General features: G+C 47.8%; 1 protein-coding gene across 1 annotated transcript in view; it reads right to left on the bottom strand.

The window, feature by feature from the left end:
• NUAK1 (NUAK family kinase 1) overlaps positions 1–2,214 on the bottom strand; it is a 71,672-nt gene extending 69,458 nt beyond the window's left edge. Inside the window, exon 1 of the mRNA XM_063074651.1 lies at positions 1,208–2,214. Coding sequence (XP_062930721.1) covers positions 1,208–1,465 — 258 coding nt within the window. The 5' untranslated portion in view covers positions 1,466–2,214. The remainder of the gene's footprint in view (positions 1–1,207) is intronic.
• Positions 2,215–17,902: the final 15,688 nt, after the last annotated feature.

Raw genomic sequence — 17,902 nt, 5'->3', positions numbered from 1 at the left:
CCCTGCACAAATGGAAAAAAAAAAAAAAAAAAGTCAGTGCAAACCTACCACTTCTTTTGACAGTCCATTTTGCTTTTTGCTTTTTTTTCCCCTGTGGTCATTTGTTAAGTTAATGAGCAATCCTGTAACAACCCCAAAAGTGGACACAAGGAGTCCCATAATTAGTTTCTGAATAAATCAATCAAAATACATCTGATCTGCATCAAATCGAAGAACAATGTTAATTTTCTGCCACGCACCACACAAAATCTTTCTGCAACAGTCAGTCACTTTGAACCAACTCTCTAGCCACAAGCAGTGTGGATTTCAAGGGCCTGTTCTGCAGAAAGGAAAATGACAACAAACCAAAGCTGAGACAATGCAGAGACCCCCAGGCTCTCAAAGCACTCCCTGGAGCTGTGCAAATGGTGCTGGGACCCTAGCCGGCTTTCAGCTGTCACAGGGGCAGCTGGGTTAGACCCCTTAAGCACTTTAGGAGCCCTGCAGCCAGGTCCTGAAACGCAATTGTGTCTGCAAGAACTCAGCGCAGTCTGTGTGGCTACCCATGCCCTGGGAAGCATCTGTATGGTTATCCACAACCTGGGCATTTCAGTCCTCCCAGAAGCCACGATGCAAACTGTCACAATCCTCAGGCTTGCAGTAGCCTTTATTTTTGCTCCCTAAATCTCTCTCTTAAAAACGGGCAGGAATCTGCCCTCCTCTGCAGCCACAGCATCAGGATGCTGGGGGAGGAGGGGTTCCAAATGAGAGGATGCAAAGAAAGGGTCTGTGGATAGATGAGGGGAAGGCGGGGTAGAGACCCTACAAGACAAGGGACTGGAAGGACCAGCTCTGAGCTGAGGATGTGGGTGTTTTTGGAGTTGTAGAATTAAGGCATTCCGGGGCATGGCCTGAATGCGTGCCCGCAAGGGAGACACCGACGGTCCCAACACCGCAAAGTGTTTGCAAACCCTAAACACTACTTTGCTGCTGGGATTTTTTTTTTAAAAAAACAACAAAATATGTGCAGACAGGATGTAACAAGTGTCTTGGGAGAGAGACTCGCCTGGGTCACGGGGTGCTGGGGGGAGATGAGGAGTCTGTCTGAGGGGTTCCCGAGGAGCCCCCTCCCTGTCAAGAGAAACCCGGAGCTTGCAGACCCCCGCCCCTCTCGCCCTCGGCTCCCAGCCGCGTCTAGCCGGCGCCCCCCGGGGATTTCCCCACTCACCACTCGGCCCGAAAACCTCTCGGTGGCCCTCTTGACTTTGCCGTAGGTGCCTTTGCCCAGGGTCTCCTGCAGCTCGTAGCGGTGCTTCAAGTTGTGCTTGTGGTGATGCCGCTTCACCCCGTGCGGCTTCCTGGGCTCCGGGGCCGCCGCCGCCACGGGGGCTGCCGTCGCCCCCGCCACCGCCTCCGAGCGAGAGGCGGGCGCCCCCCGCCCCAAGTCGGGGCCGTCCCCCTCCGCGGGCGCAGCGGCCCCTTCCATGTCCCAATGCGGGGCGAGCCGGGCTGGAGAGGACAGGACCGGGCACTGCGCTCGGGGTGCCGGGGTCCCAGCCGAGGGAAGCCGGGGTGCGCTCAAGGTCGCCCCCGCAGCATGGGGGAGGCGGCCCGATCCCGCTCGGGCTGCGGCGGGGTCACTGGCGGCGGCGGGGACTGCACATCTGGCGCAGCCGGCGCGCCCGCTCCGCGCACCGCCCCCCGGCCGCGGCGAGCTGCGGAGCGTCGGGCGAGGTGGCGGCGTTGGCAGAGGAGGCGGCGGTGTTTGCAGGAGGGAGGGGACAGGGGTGGCTCCGAGCGCAGGAGGGGGAGTGTTATGTGGGGCGCCGCGCCCCCCGACCCCTCCCCCGGAGGACGGGCAGCCGGGGCGGGGGCGGTGCGCTCGCGCGGCCCCGAGGGAGGGGACGAGGGCGGCGTGGCCGCGGCTTCCCCCTCCTCCCCGCCGCCACCCGGGGCCGGGGGCCACCCCGAGCTGGGAGGGGGATGGGAGCGTGTCGCGACGCGCCCTTTGTGCGGCGCAGCGAGGCGGAGGCCGCGGTGGCGGCGGCTGCCGGGGGCGCTTTGTCCTCGCACGGCCGGGGACGGGGGCTCTGAGCCCGGCGCTCCCGCCGCCGCCGCCGCTACCTCCGGCCCTCGGCCTCGGCTCCTGCTCGCGCCCAGGCGGAGGCGGCTCGCCCAGCCCCGGGCCCGGGGAGGCGAGAGCGCACCGAGCCGGGGGCCGCCGGGGCCCGCTCGCGATCCGGCCGAGGGCGCCAGGGGCCCGGGCGTCCCTTCATTTTGTGTTAGGTGTCGCCGCGGCCGCCAGGCCGGAGCTGGCGGGAGGCTGGGGGAGGGGAGCGGGTTGGTGTTGGGTTACAGGCGGTGAGTCACGGCCACCACCCCGCCGCCGCGCGCACCCCCGCCCGGCCGGCCGCGCGCCCCGGGGAGCCCCGAGGGGGCCGCCTGCGCCCCTGCCCCCGCGCCCTCCCCGAGGAAAGGCGGAGTCGCCGGAGACGTAGGGAAGCGAGGAGGCTGCACGCGGCGCCCGCCGCCGACACGGTCCAGGACCCCGGCCGGGGCAGCCGCCTGGGAGGGGAGGAGTGTTGGGGGCGCGGAAGAGACGGGTTGCCAAAGGCGCCAGGACGGAGTTGGGTCCGCGGGGACACCCACCCTGCCCGCGAAGGCCGCAATCGGAGGTGGGCAAACCGGGGACCTGGGGTGGATCAGGGTCCCGGGCCTGCTGAGCCACCCCTTTGCTGAGCGAGAGGCGACTTGCGGGCCTCCTGGACCCCCTTAGGCCTTGGGAGCTTTCCTTTAGGTGGAAGGGCCGGATCCTGGCGATGTTAACGGGGACCGTACCCCACAAGGTGAGGTCAGGCAGGGCCTCCGGCCGCTGCGAGGCTGCCCTCCGCGCCCCTCACCCACCCCCCACCCCCGCGCTCCTAAGAGGCAAGGAAAAATAAGGAAGAAGGCAGGAGAGAGAGGCCTTAGGGAATGTGTTAATAAATGGTGCGGTATACCAGACTGGGATAGGAAGAGTGCAGTGTGAAGAGTGTCTGGTATGTTCTGCAAATCGCCTGGAGATTGGCCACTTTTCTACCGGTGAACCGCGCTGGAGCTTCTTCTGCAGCTCTCAGGAATCCCTTCCTCTGCATTCCTGCTGTCTTCACTCCTGCCTACCCCTTATCACCTTACCCTGGACTCCTGCAAGAGCCTGCCCTCCCCGGAAGACCCCTGCCTGCTGCCAGAGTAATAATGGCCTGAAACGCTGCAGTCAACATCATAACCTCCACGCACGTGCCTCTGCTACACGCTGGTGCTTGGTATTCTTATCTGTCCAAACTTTTCTTCCACTGATGCTTGACATGAACCCCTCTGCCCCTTCTGCCTTCCGCAGGAGCAAACACATAACACAAACACAAAGGCCATGTTTATTCAGTTCCTATTCTGTCCACCACATTTGCACGGCCTCCCTGCCCCCATCCTGAAACTGTTATAAAAAGTCTGTAGACGCTGTGCCTGTAGATTCAAGAGTCAGGGTGAATAGCATGCTGGTTGAGTGCTGACTCCCCAGTGAATTGGCTGTGTGACCTTGGCCAAATGACAACCTCTCAGAGCCTCAGTTTCCTCTTCTTAAAATATGGATTAGCAGATCTCTTTTATACATAAACAGACTGTGTCTGTAGCGGTAATTAAAACTGTGCACTATATATTTTCAGGTTCTTTCCCTCCCCTGGGATGTGGTAGGAATCCACTATCCCATCCTCTTCAAGTTAGGTGTGGCCAACTGACTTGCTTAAGCCAACGGAATGAGAACAGAAGTGATATATGTTGCTTCCATGTGGAAATGTTCAGAGCTGGTGAGCAAATCACCATGTCCTCTTTCTCCATCTTACAATCATGGCAGTACAGAGTTGGAGCCTCCCCAAGCCAGCCTGGGTCTCTATGTTAGGATGACAAAACAGTCCCAGCCAACCTGCATTGGAAAAGTAAAAGAAGTTGTGTTAACCCAGTGAGGTTTTGGGTGCCGTTTGTTACAGCAGCATAATCTAGCTTATTCTAGCTGAAGTGTTACTCCAAGTGCATGGGACTTAATTGGTACCTGTTGAATGAACAGCAGCTATCACATATTGGTACCATTTTCTGACAGTACCCCACTCTGTGAGGTAGCTTTTATAATCCCTATTTTCAATTGAGGAAACCATATCTGAAAGGTTATGTAATTTGCCCGAGATTACATGGCTTATTAAACCCTACCTGTCCAGTTCCAAAGCTCCTGCTCTTCCCCTTCCATACATGCTGTGCAACCTCTCCTTAAATGGGAAGGATGGGAAGCTCCCAGTACAATGCCTGGCACACAGTCATGCCCAGCACTGGGAGTTCCTCTCCAGACTGAATTCCTACAGCATTTATAATTTGAACCACACTTCAGCACAATGTTAGCATACATTGTGTGCAAGTATTTTCACATAGAAAAAGCATTTCCTATAACAAGAGCCCAGGCTCCTTGATTAAGAGCTTGAGTTCCAGAATCAGACTGCCTGGGTTCAAATCCCTGTTCCCTGAGGTCACCGGAGGAGGGAAAGGGGGAGAAGGGGTAAAGGAGGAATTGGTAAAGGGCCATGAAAAATGATTACTTTGTATTTTGTTGAATATAATTATCCTGATTTGAGCATCACATATTGAACACAGGTGTTGATAGTCAAGTCTGTACCCCACAGATATGTACAATTAACTATGTAACAATAAGAAAATTTTAAAAACAGAAGAAAAACAAATCCCTGTCCTACTACTTACTAAGCAATTATTTAGAATAATTGTCTTAGACAATTATTTTCCCCCTTTATGCCTTGGTTCTCTTATCTGCAGAATGGCAATGATAATATATGTGGTATTGGTGGTGGTAAGAGGATTAAGGAATATAATATATACATTCAAACCATGGCTATCTCTTAATATACTTACTTTTCATCTTGTATGGCTTCTACTAGAATTCTGGGCAATTACAAGTACTTTAATTATACTGCTTGATTAGACTCTGATTTCTGGTTTCGTCCTAGATAAAGGACAGATATTGTAACACCTGCACTTAGGAGTATGATATCCACACTATCCTACATATGATATTTGCATAAGGCTCATTACTCATCCTTTATTACACCATTTCCAAAGCAATTTAAAAGAAAAAAGTATGTTCACTTTCTCAAGAAATCTTCGTTCAAAACCCATAGTAATATCAGTTATCATTTTATCTACTGTCTGCCAGGACCTTTATATATAAATTACCTCTAATCATCATAAAAACTGCAAGGTGGGTATGATGATTCCCATTTCACTATTGAGAAAACTGAGTCTCAGGAAGGTAAAGTCAGTTGCCTGTGGCCAAAGAGTAACTGCCGGAGTCAGGATTGATTCTGACCTCTATTCCAAGCTCACATCAATTAATGCCAGTGCTTTAGTTGATACTGTTCTTCCATTTTTCTACACGCGGTTTGGAAAGTTACCTAAATTGTAACATTTGTAAATTAAATATGTTTGCTGGTGGACATCCTAAACAGCAACCAGAGAAAGTGCTCATTCTTCACTGAGGCAGAAGGAAGGAAGCTGACTACCAAAAATTCGTGCTTCTCCATGCATAGAGCTGACAGACAGCTGCTCGGCCAGGGATGGATTTCCCAGCCTCCTTGCATCCCAGCGTGGCCCTGTGACTAGTTCTCTCTAATGGAACATGAGCAGAAGGGAGGTTTGTTGCTTCCTGGCCAGGGTGTTGTGTGGTGTGCCTTCCCCACGTTGCCTAGCTGGGAGCAGAGGACTCCAATGCCCCAGGGGACGGTGAAGCCACAGATAAAAGAAGCCTGGGTCCCTAAATCACCATGAGTGAGAAATAAACTTCCATTGTATTAAGCCCCTAATATTAGAGGTTTTCTGAGTTACAACAGCTAGTGCTGCCCTAACTAATGCATGTGGTTTACAATAAGTCTGTATTTGCACATTAAAGCAAAATGGAAGATTATAACAACCATTTGAATAATTAAAACCGAAAACCCCAGTTTTATATTCTTTAACTGCTTGCTTATTTAAGGAGAAAGCAGATTATGAGGGGCCTGAGCCTTTCCTTTCATTTTTCCTGTGTTACATGTATCAGAGATCAAATAAGAGGAGTATTCAACAGTCATAAACAGTAAGAAACCGATTTACTCATTCCACGATATTTATTATTTCCCCACTCCGTGTTGGGCAGTGGGAGGCTGAGGATGAGCTGCGACAAGGCAGGACTGCTCTCACCTTGCTGGAGCTTCCAGTCCATAGTAGTGAGCACAGTTTACAGCATTCCACTGACCTCCAGCCATCAAACTTTGGGGGAGAACCCAGGCTATTTGAATATGGAATAGATAACTAAAATTTAGTCACAAATCAAAACAGAAAGCTATGTTTCTTCCCCAGCTAAGTGGCTAGAGAGACAATAAAAATGGTGACTACGGACATTGTCTCCACAATCAAAACCAGCCGAGTTAAAATCCTGTCTCTGTCACTTTCTAGCTGTGTGGTCTTGGGCAACCTCCTTTCTGTTTCTCAGTTTTATCATCTTTAAAATGGAGACATTCATAATATCTACCTCAAAAGGTTTTTGTTGAGGACTGAAAGAGAATGCAGTAAAAAAAAAAAAAAAAAAAAAGGCACTAAGAACACTGGGAGATGGGTCAAAGCACCCAATAAATGTCACTGTCAATATTTTTTGCCACCTCACTAGTATTAATATTTTGTGCACAAAAGGATATAAGAGAAGGCCTTTTCATGGAGGTTGACGGTGACATCAGGAAACAGAAATATAAACAGAATCAGTGACTGTCACAAGGATTCCACCAAAATGACCTAGACTGAGATTTTACGTTCAATTTCTCCCATCCATTTGGTGATTGAGAGGGCAGAAGGATCCTTTTGGGGAGCACATCTGTTTGGGTATGCACCGTATTGTGGGGACACCAGCAGAACAGATGACCTGTGTGACTCTGGTGCTGCATTCTTGACTCCATTGGAGATTTCAGTTTTACGTTCCTCGCACTTTCCTTCCTTTCTTCCCTTACTTGGCATTTGTGAAGGGGATTGGACAAGTGGACAATTTTTTCTCTGTCTTAAACTTTGTACTGAAAAATTAGATTCCCTCAAACAGTGGGGATTTATTGGAAGATTCTGCTATTGAAAAAAGAATCTTAAATATGATAAATTCTCGTCAACATGCTTACTACTACATGGAGGCACTGGCAGGACTGCAGAGCAGAAAACATCACCATGCCATTCTGGAAAGAGTGGCCACCAGAAAAGTGGGAGAATAAATGTGTCACATGAAGGATGTGCTGGGATCATGTAAGAGGGAATCTCTACGTGGTTACAATGCAAGAGGCTTGGGGTTTCACTGAGGTTAAGTGGAGGGTTCTGGGTGGGGTGGGGGAGACATACAGAGCTTCTCCCTAGATTTTGCTCCCTGAATGGGCTAATGCATGCAACAATATTGAGTGCTCACCACAGCCCATCATGGTTTTAGGCAGTGTGGATACAGAAGTGAGCAAAAAGTAGTCCCTGATTCCGTTAGGTTTACACACAGACACAGTGAGCCGTGGACAGACGAATGTACTACACATCAGATTCTGGTAAGGGTTAGCAGGAAGGACAAAGCAGGCTAAGGAAGGACAGAATGGGAAGGATGGTGAGAGGAGGACTTTCTGATAAGGTGACATTTGAGCACTGGTCCCAAGGAAGCGAGGGAGTGTACAGTCTACACATCTGGGGGCCAATCTGGATATCTAAAGGAAGAGCCTTCCAGGCAGAGGGACTAGGATGTGCAAAGGCCCTGAGGCAGGAATATCCTCGACTTGTTCAAGGAACAGTGAGGAGGCCTCTGTGGGTGGAGCAAAATAGGAGAATAGTAGGAATTGAGCACGGGGGAGAGTTAACAGGAGCAAATCCTGTGGGGCTTTGTGGAATGATATTAGAACTTTGGATTTTATTTTGAGTCTGCAGAAAGCAATTGGCCAGTTCTGATTCAAGCAATAACATAGTCAGAACTGGGTCTCCCTCTAGCCACTGTATTCAAAATAGATTTGGGGAGGGAGGAAAGTGATGGATGGGGGTGAGGGAGGAAGTGGCTGTGACAAATGCCAAGGAGAAGTGCCTACAAGAAGAACAGAGCAAGGCCAGCCCGTGGCTCACTCGGTAGAGTGCAGTGCTGATAACAACAAGGCCACGGGTTCGGATCCTATATAGGGATGGCCGGTTTGCTCACTGGCTGAGCGTGGTGCTGACAACACCAAGCCAAGGATTGAGATCCCCTTACCGGTCATCTTTTTAAAAAAAAAAAAAAAGAAGAAGAACAGAGCAAGAACTTTGATACTTTAGTCGATCTGCCCAGTACCATTCCCTCTCCATGTGACCACCACAGTTCATCCCTAAAACACACATCTGATCCTGTGTCTCTCTCCTCTAAGACTCTGCTGATCTCCTGTGGCCCTCAGGACAATCCAAACCCCTTAGCCTGACACACACAGGGCACCCTGGCGGGGCAGCAAGAGTATTGGCATTAGCATCAGTAAAACTTGGATTACAATCGTGGACTTCCTATTCACCAGCTGGGTGACTTTGCCCAGGTCACTCAACCTCTCTGACCTCCGTTTGTTCTCTTGCCCCCTTGTCTGCATATTGTTACCCGCATGTCAGCTCTGTGAGAGCAGGGGCTTTCTTGGTCTTGTTCCCCACTGTATAGTCAGCTCCTGAAACGATGCCTGGCACATAGTAGGCACTCAACGACTATGCATGGAGTCAATGAATGAGCGAATGTAGGAGAAAACAGTGGGTGCACAGGTGCCCAGCTATGCCCCTTCCTTTTGCTCAGAGTGCTCACTTCCCTACCCCTGTGTGGTCTGACCCTAACAGCACTCTCCTGATGCACAACCCCTCAAGCACCCCACATTCCAGAGACACTTCTCACTGTTTCACACCCCTTGGCCTTTGCACAGGCTGGGCTCACTGCCTGGGACACCCCCTTTCCTGTCCTCCAGATGACAGACTCCTACTAATCTCAGAGACCTAACTGAGGACGTCACCTCTCCTCTGATCCTGTACTGGGCAGAACTGAAGGCTCAGTTCTCTGTCCCCAGAGCACTCAGTTCCTGGGTCTATTATAGCACTTACCTCATGGTATTATAATCACTCGATTGTGTGCCCAGCTCCCCCCAGCTGCCTGGGAGCTTCAGAATGGCCAGGTCTAGAACAATACTGTCCCATAGAAATATAATGTGAGCCACATATATAATTTTAACTTTTCTAGCAGCCACATTAAAAACAAGTAAAAAGAAACAAGAGAAATTAATTTTAATGTATTCATTCAACCTATGTCCAAATGTTATCATTTCCATATGTAATCAATATAAAACATTCATTGATGACATATTTCACATTCTTTTTTTTTTTTTTTTGTACTAAGTCTTTGAAACCCATTATGTATTTTACATTTAGAGTAAATTTCAATTAAGGGCTATTTTTTCAATATTTAAACTGATATGTAACCCTAGTAAAACAAGAAAGTTGTATTTGACAGAAAAATATTTTATACTGCTTCAGGTTTTTTAATTTATATTTAAATTTTAGTTGATGACATAAAATTAAAAATTTTAGTTTTCCAGTCACACAGCCACATTTCAAGTGCTCAATAGCCACATGTAGCTAGGGGCTACTATATCCAACAGTGCAGCTCTAGATCTTGTCAACAGAAGTATAGATCTGGCTTGTCATGGGTGCCTAATAAACACTGAACAGATGGATGGATGGATGGGTGGGAAGGTGGATGGGCGAGTGGGTGGATGAATTTATTTCACTACCTTCATCTCCTCCCTACTTTACCATCCTATTTCCTACCCAGGAAATGCATAGCCCAGGAAAGAGAGTGAGAATGAATTTAAGGGAAAGGTGAATCCATAGAAATCTTTCTTGGACTCCAATCTGCCTGTTTGCCCCCGTGGACAAAGTTCACAGGCAGCCAAGTTCTACTACCTGATTCACACACTTCAGCAGTTCAGCACCTTCAGCTCTTTCCTCAGATGTCACCTTCCCTGCGGGGCCTTGCCTGACAACCTTGTTTAAAATTGCAGCTGGCTCTCTCCTCCCTTCCCCTGTCCCACTACTGGTATTCCTTCTCTCCCTTCCCAGCTCTACCCTTCACCACTGCATTCACCACTGTGTACATATTACGTCATTTATGTATTTGTTGTGTTTGCTCCACAGAGCAGGGATTTTTATCTGTGTTATTATGCACACATGAGTCCCTGGTCCCTGGTATACAGTAGGTGCACAATAATTATTCATGGCATGAATGGATGATGAATGAATGGCTTGAGTTCCAGCTCTTTCATCCTCTAGCTCTATGATCTCGGAAAGGGACAGAACCTCAATTCTGTCATTTGTAAAACAGGTGTACTAGTGACATTTACCTCACAGAGTGGATGTGATATAATCCTACAGGGTTAACACTCAACTTATAGGACTAATTACAATAATGTCTACGCAAGGGAGGTGGAATGTTCTGTTTGGCCACCAGGAAACGAGGGGTCAGCAGCCCTGGGGGTGGGGTGGGCACACACAAAGGGGACCCGTCCCTTGCAGCCTGCTTTTCTCCATACCCCCAAGCTCAGAGCTTCCTCTTGTGCCTCTGATTGTACCAGCCGATGCCACCCCCATTCTGGGCACAGTCACAACCTCCCATGCAGTGGGAGGGCCTCAGATCCTCCTACCCAACAGCTCCTGCCCCACTTCTCCCCCACAGAGGGGGGCTGAAGCCACACTGCCCTGTTTGCTGCCCTGAAGCCCCCTAGCAATTTCCCAGGGGTGGGCCCGATGCCCACTGTTCAAGAGGCTTCATGATGTCTGCTGGGCATTGCTGAGCTCCCAGACCCCTAGTTAAATGTTCCTTGTCCCAGCAAAAAAATAAAATAAAAAAGACAATGTCTGTGAAGCGCTTAGCATCGTACCCACATAGGCATGTGGTAAGCCCTGAGAAAATGGTAATAATACTATTATTAGATTTATTCAATCAGGCCTATAGCAACCATGTAAAGTAATTACAATATCCCAAGTAATTCAGTCCCAAATACACACACACACACATACACACACACACACACACACACACACACACACAACTAGGTCAGGAAAAAAATGGGACCTGGATTTTCTTCATAATTGCCTATATTTACCTGTGCTGTTTTTATTTGTATTTTTTAACCATGGGAAACAGGTCCTTCAGGCCCACTCTGCCAAGACCCAGGCAGCTCAGTGTCAGGCCCTGCATACCTTATATTTACTGTCACCAGGGACTTGGGCTGTAAAAGCAGGCACAAGAGGCAGGGCATTCCAGGCAGGTCACCAGCCCACCGTGATGCCAGAAGCTCTTGGCCCACCTGCTCTGGAGCAGTCACACAGGCCTGAGATGGCCCAGAGCCTGGCAGCTGGGCCCAAGTGGAGCCAGGCTGCCCGGCAGCCAGCTGGTGTGGGATGCGTTAGCTGCCTTCCTGGCAGATAAGGCACGTGCCCTAAATTCCTCTCAAGGGCCTGATTCTCCTGCTCCCTCTTCTTGCCTCATCCTTTGAAACCCTTACTCTAGCAGGCACATTTCCAATCTACCCACCCCTTCAGAGGCTCTGCATCCCCCTGTTCGTTCATTCATTCATCTGACAATGTTAATTGAGCATCTGTGATGATGAAGCCATTGTGCCAGGGCTGGGGATAAAAAGTAATATAAGACAGTGCCCTCAAGGAGTTTCTAATACCTCCCATCAATATCATGTTTTATAGTTTACAAAATACTTTCCCATATGTGGTCTCTTTTAATTCTCATAATGATAGTTTAACTTGGGATTAGATATTTTTATTTTCCCGCTTTTCATATGATGTGCTAAGAGATTGAGAGACTAACCTGAGGTCTCACAGCTTACAAATGGAAAGCCAGGACTCAAACTTAGGTGTTTTGGCTACAATGCAGCTAGTATCTAAGTGACATCACATCTTGCAAACAAAAGTCAGCTCATTGAAAGATAAAGGTCATTGGATTGTATATTTAATAGCTCCAAAAAGAAATTGCATGTTGTACCTGGTGAGGAGAGAGACTGATTCCTCCGCAACAGAAGGGGACAACTGGGAAACTTCCAGGAATTTAAATTACTTGAGAACCTCGCCAGATCTCTCTTTCCTAACCCAGCTATTTCAAGTGTCCCACTCGGGATTCCTGAAACATCTGAACTCAGATCCCTGACTGTTCAAATCAACGGGATGTGGACAGATGCAGAAAACACATGCACAGGTATGAACAATGTCTCTTTCCCCCTGAAGCCCCATTTCTGGTGTCCCCATCTTTAAACCCAAAGTTCTCCTCCAGGAAAAACATCCAGGTGCCTTGATGAGGAAAAACATCTTCCCACAGCACCACCAAGTGGCTGAGTCTCTGCCCACTAAAAACGTCCCCAAGAAGTAGGGAGAAGAAATGTAGTTCACACCAGTGTGGGCCAAGGCACAAAATATCTAACGAGCAGGACTGAGGAAAAGAAGTTGGCACAATGGAAGGGGGTTAGAGAAATTCAGAGGAGACCCAGGAGGCGTGGATGTCCTTAAAGCAGGTAGAAGGTAGGCAGTCAGAGCTCTTTATCAAGAAGCAATCTGGCAAAATTCATAGACTCTTAGGGCTGGAAGTAGCCAACCTTTCCTTTGTTATAGATGGAGAAACTGAGACCCAGGAAGCTCATGCCGTTACAGTATGATATAAGGGTGATGATGGACTCTGTGAAACGTGTTACCTGTGCGATCTCATTTAATCCACAGAAGCCTAAGGTCGAAGTATTACTGCTCCCCGGTTTTACACACGAAGATGGAGCAGGGGTCAGCACACTATGGCCCACTGCCTGTTTTTGTGCCTTACAACAAGCTAAGAATGGTGTTTACATTTTTAAGTGGCTGAAAACAAATTAAATAAGAATAGTATTTCACGATTCCTGAAAATCACATGAAATTCAGATTTCAGTGCCATAAGTAAGATTTATTGGCACACAGCCACGCCCATTTATTTATGTATGTATGTGTCTGTTTTTGAGCTACTAGGGCAGAATTCAGTCGTTTCAACACAGACTGTACAGCCGTCAAAGCCTAAAATATTTACTCTTTGGCCCTTTACAGAAAAAAATTGCCAACTCCTAGGGTACAAACTCAAAGAACTTAAGGAATCCAGGGAAAAGTGATATGATGGCAAGAGAATAGAATATGCAGTTAGAAGGCCAGGTTTGTCACTAACCGTGTGATCGGTAAGACCAGGTTTGTTGGGTGGATGGGTTGAAAACTTAGATAGATGCAAAAACTCGTTGTCAGCTGTAAAGGGCTATACATGTTGTATCTGTTGTTATTTATTAGATTAGAGCCAGGTTAGAGTCTCAATCTCCCAGCACTTCCTCCACATCACACAGTTTCTCTGGGCCTCAGTTTCCCTGTAAAATGGAGACAACAATACCCTCCGCTGTAGAGACATAATAAAAAATATATATATGTTTGTGAAAGCCACTTGTAAAATACTCTGTATGTTTAATTTCAAGGTCTCATCTCCTTTTAAAAATGAAAAGGCATGCCATGAGTTTTCAGCCTCCAGGTTAGAACACCATGAGCCAGAAAAAGGACAGGACAAGGAAACACAGCCTGGCTTCAGCTAGGCCCCTACTCTTTCCAAAAGAGCAGCTGCCTCACTGTTCTTTTTAAAAGGCAGCTAATTGGATTGTCAGATCCTTCATCATGCTGGAAGGGGATTTAGGGAAATTAATGTGTCCCTGGGGTATTTTCACCCAGCAGTCCTCTCCAGCAGTGCACTCTGCTACTGCTCCTGGCCTTCTTGGGTTACCAGTGGGCTCTCTCTTCAGAAATAGTACCAGCCACTCATATCAGGCAGATGGCAGGTGATGAATGGACTCTGGCCCCAAGGACCAGATCCCTTCAATGACCATGCGTAGTCCTCCCATGCCGTTCAGAAAGACAGGCAAGGATCTACTGCTCAGGCAGGAGCCAGTGAGCAGCCCACTCAGTCCACACACAGCCACAGCACAGATACAGCAGTTATCCAGAGATTTTAGGCCCCCAATATCTTTACCTAAATATCCCAACAGCTGTCACCAAAATACCTGGGTCATTGGCCCACCTGCTGGCTCAGACCTCCATATGACTGTGTAGCCCTTTAGCATCGAGCTGCATCTGTCTAAAACGACCCCAGCCAAAGTTGAAGGGAATAAAGCACAGAGAAAGTCCCGTGTGGGAGGGGCTATATAATAAAATAAAAGCTCTGGAGTCAGATCTGGGTCAAATCCCAGCTCCCTCCATTTTTAGCTGTGCAAACTTGGGCAAATTGCTTAGCTTCTCTGGGCCTCAGTTTCTTCATCTACAAAATGGGAATGATATGTAACAAATATAGTTTAGGGAGAGTCATATTATCAAATAATAAGGGCTCAATTAGAGGGGGGGTTGTTATTTTTTATTGTTGAGGCAGCAATTTCTCCATAGGCATCTTGGTAACCCTTCACTCTTCCAGTCAAAACTGCAAAGAACTACTTGCTAAATGTGAATGAATAAATGAATGAACTAACAAGCAAAAGAGCAGCATGCATCCTTCTGTCTTCCTGATGATGTCGAAGATTAATAATAATACTATTGCATGATTGTGTCCAATTTGCAGACAAACAACATGAGACCCAACAGCCTACCCCATTCATAGAAATCTGGAGTTCAAACTAAGGGCTTACATTTTGGCTTCTGTTTGGGTCTTTGTTTCCTTATCAATTAAACAGATATAATCATCAAACCTATCTTACTGGGTTGTGGGGGCATCCAATGAGAGCAGGGGATAGGAGAACATCACTTTTGTAGCTATTAAGCGTAGGGCTGGCTGGTTAGCCCAGTTGTTTAAAGCACGGTGCTGATAACACCAAGGTCCAGGGTTCGATCCCTATAATAGCCCACCGCCAAAAGAGAAAAAGTGTCAAGGCTCACTTTCCAGGTAGAAATGTACTTTAATAAAACACAGAGTCCTTGCTTGGTTTTAGCCAAAAGCATGAAACTCTACAGAATTTCAGGCACAGCCAGATGAGCTTCAGAATGTCGACGCAGGTGAAAGGGGACCTTACCATCACCTTTGCAAATAAGTGGTGTATGGCAGTGTTGGCCAGGGGTGACTTTGTCCTGTGGATGTGTTTTCCTGGATTTGTAGAGTCCAGCTTTGACTGTGGCTCTGGCCTTTTGAGTGAAACTTACAGAAAGTAGAGCTGCAGAGACAGCAACAGACTCCACAAAATCCATCCTTATTACTTTAGTAGAATTATCTGCATAGTCCCCACTTATCAGCACCCTGTCAAAGCTATAGGGGTCTCAGGCTGCAGTGAGCTGTGTTTCATTCACTCCACCGGCTCTCTCATAGGTAGAAACCCATGAGAAGAAGTCTGTCAGATTACACATGTGCGTGTGCGCATGCACCCACACACACAATTAGGTTTATTTAACATTAGAAGAATCATCCAATATAAAATTATCTGAACTGTCTAGACGAAACCTTCCCATTAATGCACAAACATATATTCCTTTGTGATAAAGGCCTTATCCATGCCTTAATGTCCAGGAAGGTGCATGTAGGAATAGCTCCCCCGCAGGAATGGACGCTCTCTCTCATCTCAGCAGTAGGTTGGACCCAGTAGAAAAGTTCATATCAGGACTTAATCCAAAGACCTTTAAGGATTACTTAGGAAAGTAGGGGATGGGGTGGGGTGTGGAGGAGAACACAGCACAGCCCCTGCCACCTATCCATCTGCTATCAGGATTCTTGGGCTCTGTAGGCAGGAACTCCTCTCCTGTGATTGGTTTCTCTAGGGTGTTACTGTTCACTCTCTTGCTCTGATTGGCTATATGCAAATAAGCAAGCCCGAATATGTCGATCCTAGATATGTTGATTAGTGCCCTTGCTGCCTTTGCTTCTCTACCCATCTCTGTCTTTTATGGATGTGGAAATTAGTCTACCTTAAAATACTGATGCTGGTAAGATACAGTGGTCCTTGCTCGGAGGCAGGCTGCCCTCACGTGCTGATATTGGTCCCAGATCCCGGACTTCAAGTTAAAAGTCATATACTCACATACTCTATACACCCCCACAGTAGGTGCTCAATAAATACTCTCTTGCCTGGTTTGATTTGCTCCCTCCTCACCCCCCACCCTGTGGCTGGGTTCCCCTTCTTTGTACTTCCATACCATCATTGTCTTTTCCATTTTTTGGTTGGAGTTACCTGTTTATCTGTTCACTCTCCCTCCCAGACTGTGAGCTCGCTGAAGGCAGTGTCTGGGTCTCATTCTAACCAGGCATCACTGGTGCTAGCATCATCATTGATACAGTTGGTGCTTAGTAAATATTGAACTAAGCTGTAGTTATACAACTATAAAGCAAAGAGACTGATTTGTAAAAAAAATAAATATACCAGAACATATACATCAAAAATGAGTGGTGCCCATTTCAGAGTAGTCACCATAGGAGGAAGTGCACTTGCTGGACCCTTTTTGGGAAAAGCCTGTTTAGTGTGTGACACATTCTTTTGAACAGCCTTAGTGAGAGTGAACCTTCCTCCCATAATAGGAGGATTTATATGAGAATGCTTTTAGTCACAAGGAACAAAACAGCAGAGTAAAAGTGCCTTAAACAATAAAGACAGGTTATTACCTCACATGACAAGAAGCCTGGAGGTAATTTGTTCCAGAGTCAGCTCAGCAGCTCAACGAAGTCCTCAAGGACCCAGACTCTTTCTGTTCTTCTTCTCTGTCATTCTGAGCTTTTTCTGATCCTTCAGGTTATTACCTCATGGTCACAGATGGCTGCCACAGTTCGAGACATCACATTCTCATACATTTGGTTTCAAAGGAAGTAAGAAGGGGTGGAGGGTCAGCCAGGGCAAAAGGGGAGCTCCCCTCATGGGCCTCTCTCTCCTCTTATGTGATGAAATACTTCTCCACACACTCCACTGGCCAGAATCTGATCACGAGCTACCCTAAGCTGCAAAGCAGGCTGGGTACCTGCATACTCAGACTCCATAGTGGGAGGCAGGGAAGGAGAAAGGAGGTTGGGGATGGATGACGGGAAGGCAGCCAAGAAAGGTTCTCAGAGATTCGATTTCTGTTCAAAGTGAAAATTCAGTTAGAGTCTGATCTAGGACATCACGTGGTTAACCCCAAGATGGGACCATAAATAACTGTGCTGAACACTAGCTATCAGCCAGATTTATAGTGAGTACTCGGCCCACATTGTTTTAATTAATCCTCTCAACACCCTTCAGGTAGCTACTCTTGTTAGCTCCATTCTATCTTTGAGGAAACTGAGGCCCGAAAGGTTAAATGACTCACCCCAGGTTAAATCACTCACACAAACAATATTTGGTGAAGTCTTGTCTTACTCCAGAGTGAAGCCTCTTGATCCCACCATTAGATTAAAAACAATTGATAAGAAGGTTTTTCCATCATGGCTCATAAAACCGAGACAGGGGTGGACAGTTATACTGTGCCTTCCAGTTGCCCGTGCACCAGGTCATTTGCTCGTGCACCAGGTCATTTGCTCCGCAGAACAACTTGTAAGAAATATTACACCGTAGTGGGATTTCTAGTTGTCCTGCACCGTTCTGCTTTTCTTCTGCAGTAATAGAGCTCCTGATTTTTAACTGGGTCCATGGCCACCCAGAATGAAGACTATATTTCTCAGCCTTCCTTGCAGCCCAGTTGGCCACGGAACTAAGTTCTGGACAATGGGACATAAGCAAAAGAGATCTGGGCACCTTCTGAGTCATGCCCTTAAAGAGAATGTTATTCCCTCTCTCTTCCCCTTCCCCCATCTTGCTAGGGTGAATAT

Source organism: Cynocephalus volans, chromosome 12, assembly GCF_027409185.1.
Source record: "Cynocephalus volans isolate mCynVol1 chromosome 12, mCynVol1.pri, whole genome shotgun sequence".
Classification (NCBI taxonomy): domain Eukaryota; kingdom Metazoa; phylum Chordata; class Mammalia; order Dermoptera; family Cynocephalidae; genus Cynocephalus; species Cynocephalus volans.
This window is presented reverse-complemented; position numbering and strand designations above follow the sequence as displayed.